The following is an 11,488-nucleotide window of genomic DNA, read 5'->3' as shown; positions in this document are numbered from 1 at the left end:
AACCATCTAGAGACAGATACAGGTACATGATGGTATGCTGCCCTTTCTGTTGCTTTGCAATAAACACCTATAGTTTATATAGAACCCATATACCATCACCACCTACACCTATAGCTGATATAGAACCCATATACCATCACCACCTACACCTATAGCTGATATAGAACCCATATACCATCACCACCTACACCTATAGCTCATATAGAACCCAAATGCCATCACCACCTACACCTATAGCTTATATAGAACCCATATACCATCACCATATACCATCACCACCTACACCTATAGCTTATATAGAACCCATATACCATCACCACCTACACCTATAGCTTATATAGAACCCATATACCATCACCACCTACACCTATAGCTTATATAGAACCCATATACCATCACCACCTACACCTATAGCTTATATAGACCCCATATACCATCACCATATACCATCACCACCTACACCTATAGCTTATATAGAACCCATATACCATCACCACCTACACCTATAGCTTATATAGAACCCATATACCATCACCACCTACACCTATAGCTTATATAGAACCCATATACCATCACCACCTACACCTATAGCTTATATAGAACCCATATACCATCACCACCTACACCTATAGCTTATATAGAACACATATACCATCACCAACTACACCTATAGCTCATATAGAACCCATATACCATCACCACCTACAACTATAGCTAATATAGAACCCATATACCATCACCAGCTACACCTATAGCTCATATAGAACCCATATACCATCACCACCTACACCTATAGTTTATATAGAACCCATATACCATCACCACCTACACCTATAGCTGATATAGAACCCATATACCATCACCACCTACACCTATAGCTTATATGGAACCCATATACCATCACCAGCAACACCTATAGCTTATATAGAACCCATATACCATCACCACCTACACCTATAGCTCATATAGAACCCATATACCATTACCACCTACACCTATAGCTTATATAGAACCCATATACCATCACCACCTACACCTATAGCTAATATAGAACCCATATACCATCACCATATACCATCACCACCTACACCTATAGCTCATATAGAACCCATATACCATCACCACCTACACCTATAGCTAATATAGAACCCATATACCATCACCATATACCATCACCACCTACACCTATAGCTGATATAGAACCCATATACCATCACCACCTACACCTATAGATGATATAGAACCCATATACCATCACCACCTACACCTATAGCTGATATAGAACCCATATACCATCACCACCTACACCTATAGCTGATATAGAACCCATATACCATCACCACCTACAACTATAGCTTATATAGAACCCATATACCATCACCACCTACACCTATAGCTTATATAGAACCCATATACCATCACCACCTACACCTATAGCTGATATAGAACCCATATACCATCACCACCTACACCTATAGCTTATATAGAACCCATATACCATCACCACCTACACCTATAGCTGATATAGAACCCATATACCATCACCACCTACACCTATAGCTTATATAGAACCCATATACCATCACCACCTACACCTATAGCTGATATAGAACCCATATACCATGACCATATACCATCACCACCTACACCTATAGCTGATATAGAACCCATATACCATCACCACCTACACCTATAGCTTATATAGAACCCATATACCATCACCACCTACACCTATAGCTTATATAGAACACATATACCATCACCAACTACACCTATAGCTCATATAGAACCCATATACCATCACCACCTACAACTATAGCTAATATAGAACCCATATACCATCACCAGCTACACCTATAGCTCATATAGAACCCATATACCATCACCACCTACACCTATAGTTTATATAGAACCCATATACCATCACCACCTACACCTATAGCTGATATAGAACCCATATACCATCACCACCTACACCTATAGCTTATATGGAACCCATATACCATCACCAGCAACACCTATAGCTTATATAGAACCCATATACCATCACCACCTACACCTATAGCTCATATAGAACCCATATACCATTACCACCTACACCTATAGCTTATATAGAACCCATATACCATCACCACCTACACCTATAGCTAATATAGAACCCATATACCATCACCATATACCATCACCACCTACACCTATAGCTCATATAGAACCCATATACCATCACCACCTACACCTATAGCTAATATAGAACCCATATACCATCACCATATACCATCACCACCTACACCTATAGCTGATATAGAACCCATATACCATCACCACCTACACCTATAGATAATATAGAACCCATATACCATCACCACCTACACCTATAGCTGATATAGAACCCATATACCATCACCACCTACACCTATAGCTGATATAGAACCCATATACCATCACCACCTACAACTATAGCTTATATAGAACCCATATACCATCACCACCTACACCTATAGCTTATATAGAACCCATATACCATCACCACCTACACCTATAGCTTATATAGAACCCATATACCATCACCACCTACACCTATAGCTTATATAGAACCCATATACCATCACCACCTACACCTATAGCTGATATAGAACCCATATACCATCACCACCTACACCTATAGCTTATATAGAACCCATATACCATCACCACCTACACCTATAGCTGATATAGAACCCATATACCATGACCATATACCATCACCACCTACACCTATAGCTGATATAGAACCCATATACCATCACCACCTACACCTATAGCTTATATAGAACCCATATACCATCACCACCTACACCTATAGCTTATATAGAACCCATATACCATCACCACCTACACCTATAGCTTATATAGAACCCATATACCATCACCACCTACACCTATAGCTTATATAGAACCCATATACCATCACCACCTACACCTATAGCTGATATAGAACCCATATACCATCACCACCTACACCTATAGCTTGTATAGAACCCATATACCATCACCACCTACACCTATAGCTGATATAGAACCCATATACCATCACCACCTACACCTATAGCTGATATAGAACCCATAAACCATCACCATATACCATCACCACCTACACCTATAGCTGATATAGAACCCATATACCATCACCACCTACACATATAGCTGATATAGAACCCATATACCATCACCATATACCATCACCACCTACACCTATAGCTAATATAGAACCCATATACCATCACCACCTACACCTATAGCTTATATAGAACCCATATACCATCACCATATACCATCACCACCTACACCTATAGCTTATATAGAACCCATATACCATCACCACCTACACCTATAGCTGATATAGAACCCATATACCATCAGCACCTATAACTAAATCAAGTCAAATCAAATAATTAAATAAATATTATTAGTCAGCATCTGCTTCATCTGAACAGTTTTTAATTGATTGAGTCACTGGTGCTTCCTGCTTATTTTTTTTTGCTTGTAAGCAGGAATCAGGAGGATAGAGTTATGGTCAGATTTGCCAAATGGAGGGCTAGGGAGAGCTTTGTATGTGTCTCTGTGTGTGGAGTAAAGGTGGTCTTTGGAGTATTTTTCCCTCTGGTTGCACATTTAACATGCTGATAGAAATTTGGTAAGACGGATTTAAGTTTCCCTGCATTAAAGTCTCCGGCTACTAGGAGCGCTGCCTTTGGGTGAGCGTTTTCCTGTTTGCTTATGGCGGAATACAGCTCATTCAGTGCGGTCTTAGTGCCAGCATCAGTCTGTGGTGGTATGTAAACAGCTATGAGAAATACAGATGAAAACTCTCTAGGTAGGTAGTGTGGTCTACAGCTTATCATGAGCCACTCTACCTCAGGCGAGCAAAACCTCAAGACTTCCTTAGATATCGTGCACCAGCTGTTATTTACAAAAATACATAGTCCTCCGCCCCTTGTCTTACCAGACGCCGCAGTTCTATCCTGCCGATACAGCGTATAACCAGCCAGCTGTATGTTGATAATGTCGTCATTCAGCCACGACTCCGTGAAGCATAAGAGATTATAGTTTTGAATGTCCCGTTGGTAGTTTAATCTTCCACGTAGGTCATACATTATATTGTCCAAAGATTGCACGTTTGCTAGCAGAATGGAAGGAAGTGGGGGTTTATTCGATCGCCTACGAATTCTCAGAAGGCAGTTCGCCCTCCGGCCCCTTTTTCTCCGCCTTCTCTTCACGTAAATCACGGGGATCTGGGCCTGTTCCCGGGGTAGCAGTATATCGTTCACGCCGGGCTCGTCGGACTCGTTAAAGGAAAAAAAGTATTCTGCCAGTCCGTGGTGAGTAATCTCAGTTCTGATGTCCAGAAGTTATTTTCGGTCATAGAGACGGTAGCGGCAACATTATGTACAAAACGCGTAACAAAAACAAGTTACAAACAACGCAAAGAAACTAACAATTGGTTAGGAATATGTAAAACGTCAGCCTTGTTCTCCGGCGCCGTCTTATAACGATAGCTTATATTACATCCATATACCATCACCACCTTCAACTATAGCTTATATTACATCCATATAACATCACCACCTTCAGCTATAACTTATATTACATCTATATAACATCACCACCTACCACTATAACTTATATTACATCTATATACATAACATAACCATATCCAATCACCACCTTCAGCTATAACTTATATTATATCCATATAACATCACCACCTACCACTATAACTTATATTACATCTATATACATAACATAACCATATCCAATCACCACCTTCAGCTATAACTTATATTATATCCATATAACATCACCACCTACCACTATAACTTATATTACATCTATATACATAACATAACCATATCCAATCACCACCTTCAGCTATAACTTAAATACAATCCATATACCATCACGATATCCAATCACCACCTTCAACTATAACTTATATACAGTCCATATAACATCACGATATCCAATCACCACCTTCAACTATAACTTATATACAGTCCATATAACATCACGATGTCCAATCACCACCTACCACTATCGCTATACCAGTACCATTCCTCCTCATCAAATTAGATAATAAACATTGATCCATTTCACCCATGGATTTCAATTTCCCACCCCATTCCTACAGGACCTGAGAGTTATTCCTTCCTGCTTTATGGAGAAGAAATATTCTACATTCTCATTGATCCAGTCATATATCGTGTAGATCCCTATCATCTGTCTGTCTGTCTGTCTGTCTGTCTGTCTGTCTGTCTGTCTGTCTGTCTGTCTGTGAGAGAGGAGCCATCTCATCAGAGAACAGAGCTGAAACAGTTAGCTGTGGAGCCATCTCGTCAGAAAACAGAGCTGAAACAGTTAGCTGAGGAGCCATCTCATCAGAGAACAGAGCTGAAACACTTAGCTGTGGAGCCATCTCATCAGAGAACAGAGCTGAAACAGTTAGCTGAGGAGCCATCTCATCAGAGAACAGAGCTGAAACAGTTAGCTGAGGAGCCATCTCATCAGAGAACAGAGCTGAAACAGTTAGCTGAGGAGCCATCTCATCAGAGAACAGAGCTGAAACAGTTAGCTGAGGAGCCATCTCATCAGAGAACAGAGCTGAAACAGTTAGCTGAGGAGCCATCTCATCAGAGAACAGAGCTGAAACAGTTAGCTGAGGAGCCATCTCATCAGAGAACAGAGCTGAAACAGTTAGCTGTGGAGCCATCTCATCAGAGAACAGAGCTGAAACAGTTAGCTGTGGAGCCATCTCATCAGAGAGCAGAGCTGAAACAGTTAGCTGAGGAGCCATCTCATCAGAGAACAGAGCTGAAACAGTTAGCTGAGGAGCCATCTCATCAGAGAACAGAGCTGAAACAGTTAGCTGTGGAGCCATCTCATCAGAGAACAGAGCTGAAACAGTTAGCTGAGGAGCCATCTCATCAGAGAACAGAGCTGAAACAGTTAGCTGTGGAGCCATCTCATCAGAGAGCAGAACTGAAACAGTTAGCTGAGGAGCCATCTCATCAGAGAACAGAGCTGAAACAGTTAGCTCTCCTCTGTCTTCTCCTCCCTTCCCTCTCTTCTCTCCATTTGATTGGTATGCATCTCAGACCTGGTGGTGGGGTATCAATGGGACTGGCAGACCTGGTGGTGGGGTATCAATGGGACTATCAGACCTGGTGGTGGGGTATCAAGGGGACTGGCAGACCTGGCGGTGGGGTATCAAGGGGACTGGCAGACCTGGTGGTGGGGTATCAAGGGGACTGGCAGATTTGGTGCTGGGGTATCAAGGGGACCTGCAGGGCTGGTGGTGGGGTATCAAGGGGACTATCAGACCTGGTGGTGGGGTATCAAGGGGACTGACAGACCTGGTGGTGGGGTATCAAGGGGACTGGCAGGGCTGGTGGTGGGGTATCAAGGGGACATGCAGGGCTGGTGGTGGGGTATCAAGGGGACTATCAGACCTGGTGGTGGGGTATCAAGGGGACTGGCAGACCTGGTGGTGGGGTATCAAGGGGACTATCAGACCTGGTGGTGGGGTATCAAGGGACTATCAGACCTGGTTGTGGGGTATTAAGGGGACTATCAGACCTGGTGTTTGTGTATCAAGGGGAGTGGCAGACCTGGTGGTGGGGTATCAATGGGACTATCAGACCTGGTGGTGGGGTATCAAGGGGACTATCAGACCTGGTGGTGGGGTATCAAGGGACTATCAGACCTGGTTGTGGGGTATCAAGGGGACTGTCAGACCTGGTTGTGGGGTATCAAGGGGACTGGCAGACCTGGTGATGGGGTATCAAGGGGACTATCAGACCTGGTGGTGGGGTATCAAGGGACTATCAGACCTGGTGGTGGGGTATCAATGGGACTATCAGACCTGGTGGTGGGGTATCAAGGGGACTATCAGACCTGGCGGTGGGGTATCAAGGGACTATCAGACCTGGTTGTGGGGTATCAAGGGGACTATCAGACCTGGTTGTGGGGTATCAAGGGGACTATCAGACCTGGTTGTGGGGTATCAAGGGGACTCTCAGACCTGGTTGTGGGGTATCAAGGGGACTCTCAGACCTGGTTGTGGGGTATCAAGGGGACTATCAGACCTGGTGGTGGGGTGTCAATGGGACTATCAGACCTGGTGGTGGGGTATCAAGGGGACTATCAGACCTGGTGGTGGGGTATCAAGGGGACTATCAGACCTGGTTGTGGGGTATCAAGGGGACTATCAGACCTGGTGGTGGGGTATCAAGGGGACTGGCAGACCTGGTGGTGGGGTATCAATGGGACTATCAGACCTGGTGTTGGTGTATCAAGGGGACTATCAGACCTGGTTGTGGGGTATCAAGGGACTATCAGACCTGGTGGTGGGGTATCAAGGGGTATATCAGACCTGGTGGTGGGGTGTCAAGGGACTATCAGACCTGGTGGTGGGGTATCAAGGGACTATCAGACCTGGTAGTGGGGTATCAAGGGACTATCAGACCTGGTGTTGGGGTATCAAGGGGACTATCAGACCTGGTTGTGGGGTATCAAGGGGACTATCAGACCTGGTTGTGGGGTATCAAGGGGACTATCAGACCTGGTGGTGTGGTATCAAGGGGACTATCAGACCTGGTTGTGGGGTTTCAAGGGGACTATCAGACCTGGTGGTGTGGTATCAAGGGGACTATCAGACCTGGTTGTGGGGTTTCAAGGGGACTATCAGACCTGGTGGTGGGGTATCAAGGGGACTGGCAGACCTGGTGGTGGGGTATCAATGGGACTATCAGAGCTGGTGTTGGTGTATCAAGGGGACTATCAGACCTGGTTGTGGGGTATCAAGGGACTATCAGACCTGGTGGTGGGGTATCAAGGGACTTTCAGACCTGGTAGTGGGGTATCAAGGGACTATCAGACCTGGTGTTGGTGTATCAAGGGGACTATCAGACCTGGTTGTGGGGTATCAAGGGACTATCAGACCTGGTGGTGGGGTATCAAGGGGACTATCAGACCTGGTGGTGGGGTATCAAGGGGATTATCAGACCTGGTTGTGGGGTATCAAGGGGACTATCAGACCTGGTTGTGGGGTATCAAGGGGACTGGCAGACCTGGTGGTGGGGTATCAAGGGGACTATCAGACCTGGTGGTGGGGTGTCAATGGGACTATAAGACCTGGTGGTGGGGTATCAAGGGGACTATCAGACCTGGTGGTGTGGTATCAAGGGGACTATCAGACCTGGTTGTGGGGTTTCAAGGGGACTATCAGACCTGGTGGTGGGGTATCAAGGGGACTGGCAGACCTGGTGGTGGGGTATCAATGGGACTATCAGAGCTGGTGTTGGTGTGTCAAGGGGACTATCAGACCTGGTTGTGGGGTATCAAGGGACTATCAGACCTGGTGGTGGGGTATCAAGGGACAATCAGACCTGGTAGTGGGGTATCAAGGGACTATCAGACCTGGTGTTGGTGTATCAAGGGGACTATCAGACCTGGTTGTGGGGTATCAAGGGGACTATCAGACCTGGTGGTGGGGTATCAAGGGGACTATCAGACCTGGTTGTGGGGTATCAAGGGGACTATCAGACCTGGTTGTGGGGTATCAAGGGGACTGGCAGACCTGGTGGTGGGGTATCAAGGGGACTATCAGACCTGGTGGTGGGGTATCAAGGGAACTATCAGACCTGGTGGTGGGGTATCAAGGGGACTATCAGACCTGGTGGTGGGGTATCAAGGGGACTGGCAGACCTGGTGGTGGGGTATCAAGGGGACTATCAGACCTGGTGGTGGGGTATCAAGGGGACTATCAGACCTGGTGGTGGGGTATCAAGGGGACTTTCAGACCTGGTGGTGGGGTATCAAGGGACTGGCAGGGCTGGTGGTGGGTTATCAAGGGGACTGGCAGACCTGGTGGTGGGGTATCAAGGGGACTGGCATACCTGGTGGTGGGGTATCAAGGGGACTGTCAGACTTGGTGGTGGGGAATCAAGGGGACTGGCAGACCTTGTACTGGGGTATCAAGGGGACTATCAGGCCTGGTGGTGGGGTATCAATAGGACTATCAGACCTGGTGGTGGGGTATCAAGGGGACTATCAGGCCTGGTGGTGGGGTATCAATAGGACTATCAGACCTGGTGGTGGGGTATCAAGGGGACTGGCAGATCTGGTGGTGGGGTATCAATGGGACTGGCATGGCTGGTAGTTGGGTATCAATGGGACTGGCATGGCTGGTGGTGGGGTATCAAGGGACTGGCAGGCCTGGTGGTGGGGTATCAAGGGGACTATCAGACCTGGTGGTGGGGTATCAAGGGGACTGGCAGACCTGGTGGTGGAGTATCAATGGGACTGGCAGATTTGGTGGTGGGGTATCAAGGGGACTATCAGACCTGGTGGTGGGGTGTCAAGGGGATTGTCAGACTTGGTTGTGGGGTATCAATGGGGCTATCAGACCTGGTGGTGGGGTATCAAGGGGACTATCAGACCTGGTTGTGGGGTGTCAAGGGGACTATCAGACCTGGTGGTGGGGTATCAAGGGGACTATCAGACCTGGTGGTGGGGTATCAAGGGGACTATCAGACCTGGTTGTGGGGTATCAAGGGGACTATCAGACCTGGTGATGGGGTATCAAGGGGACTATCAGACCTGGTTGTGGGGTATCAAGGGACTATCAGACCTGGTGGTGGGGTATCAAGGGGACTATCAGACCTGGTGGTGGAGTGTCAAGGGACTATCAGACCTGGTGGTGGGGTATCAAGGGGACTATCAGACCTGGTTGTGGGGTATCAATGTGACTATCAGACCTGGTGTTGGTGTATCAAGGGGACTATCAGACCTGGTTGTGGGGTATCAAGGGACTATCAGACCTGGTGGTGGGGTATCAAGGGGACTATCAGACCTGGTGGTGGAGTGTCAAGGGACTATCAGACCTGGTGGTGGGGTATCAAGGGACTATCAGACCTGGTTGTGGGGTATCAAGGGACTATCAGACCTGGTGTTGGTGTATCAAGGGGACTATCAGACCTTGTTGTGGGGTATCAAGGGACTATCAGACCTGGTGGTGGGGTATCAAGGGGACTATCAGACCTGGTTGTGGGGTATCAAGGGGACTGGCAGACCTGGTGGTGGGGTATCAAGGGGACTATCAGACCTGGTGGTGGGGTATCAAGGGGACTATCAGACCTGGTGGTGGGGTATCAAGGGGACTTTCAGACCTGGTGGTGGGGTATCAAGGGGACTTTCAGACCTGGTGGTGGGTTATCAAGGGGACTGGCAGACCTGGTGGTGGGGTATCAAGGGGACTGGCATACCTGGTGGTGGGGTATCAAGGGGACTGTCAGACTTGGTGGTGGGGAATCAAGGGGACTGGCAGACCTTGTAGTGGGGTATCAAGGGGACTATCAGACCTGGTGGTGGGGTATCAAGGGGACTATCAGACCTGGTGGTGGGGTATCAATGGGACTATCAGGCCTGGTGGTGGGGTATCAATAGGACTATCAGACCTGGTGGTGGGGTATCAAGGGGACTATCAGACCTGGTGGTGGGGTATCAAGGGGACTGGCAGACCTGGTGGTGGTGTATCAAGGGGACTGGCAGACCTGGTGGTGGAGTATCAATGGGACTGGCAGATTTGGTGGTGGGGTATCAAGGGGACTATCAGACCTGATGGTGGGGTGTCAAGGGGATTGTCAGACTTGGTGGTGGGGTATCAATGGGGCTATCAGACCTGGTGGTGGGGTATCAAGGGGACTATCAGACCTGGTTGTGGGGTGTCAAGGGGACTATCAGACCTGGTGTTGGTGTATCAAGGGGACTATCAGACCTGGTTGTGGGGTATCAAGGGACTATCAGACCTGGTGGTGGGGTATCAAGGGGACTATCAGACCTGGTGGTGGGGTGTCAAGGGACTATCAGACCTTGTGGTGGGGTATCAAGGGACTATCAGACCTGGTTGTGGGGTATCAAGGGACTATCAGACCTGGTGTTGGTGTATCAAGGGGACTATCAGACCTGGTTGTGGGGTATCAAGGGACTATCAGACCTGGTGGTGGGGTATCAAGGGGACTATCAGACCTGGTGGTGGGGTGTCAAGGGACTATCAGACCTGGTGGTGGGGTATCAAGGGACTATCAGACCTGGTTGTGGGGTATCAAGGGGACTATCAGACCTGGTGTTGGTGTATCAAGGGGAGTGGCAGACCTGGTGGTGGGGTATCAATGGGACTATCAGACCTGGTGGTGGGGTATCAAGGGGACTATCAGACCTGGTGGTGGGGTATCAAGGGACTATCAGACCTGGTTGTGGGGTATCAAGGGGACTATCAGACCTGGTGGTGGGGTATCAAGGGGACTGGCAAACCTGGTGATGGGGTATCAAGGGGACTATCAGACCTGGTGGTGGGGTATCAACGGACTATCAGACCTGGTGGTGGGGTATCAAGGGGACTATCAGACCTGGTTGTGGGGTATCAAGGGGACTGGCAAACTTGGTTGTGGGG

The 11,488-nt window shown here is 47.6% G+C and overlaps 1 protein-coding gene across 1 annotated transcript in view; it reads left to right on the top strand.

The window, feature by feature from the left end:
* LOC129846408 (tetraspanin-18-like) overlaps window positions 1-11,488 on the top strand; it is a gene marked incomplete at its 3' end in the record, with an annotated part of 32,191 nt that overhangs the window by 872 nt on the left and 19,831 nt on the right. Inside the window, exon 1 of the mRNA XM_055914338.1 lies at window positions 1-32. This exon is cut by the window's left edge and continues 872 nt beyond it. Within this exon, the coding sequence (XP_055770313.1) occupies window positions 27-32 (6 nt within the window). The remainder of the gene's footprint in view (window positions 33-11,488) is intronic.

This window comes from Salvelinus fontinalis, unplaced genomic scaffold, assembly GCF_029448725.1.
Source record: "Salvelinus fontinalis isolate EN_2023a unplaced genomic scaffold, ASM2944872v1 scaffold_0527, whole genome shotgun sequence".
Lineage (NCBI taxonomy): Eukaryota > Metazoa > Chordata > Actinopteri > Salmoniformes > Salmonidae > Salvelinus > Salvelinus fontinalis.
Note: the sequence above shows the minus strand (reverse complement) of the source record. Positions and strands in the feature narration are given on the sequence as shown.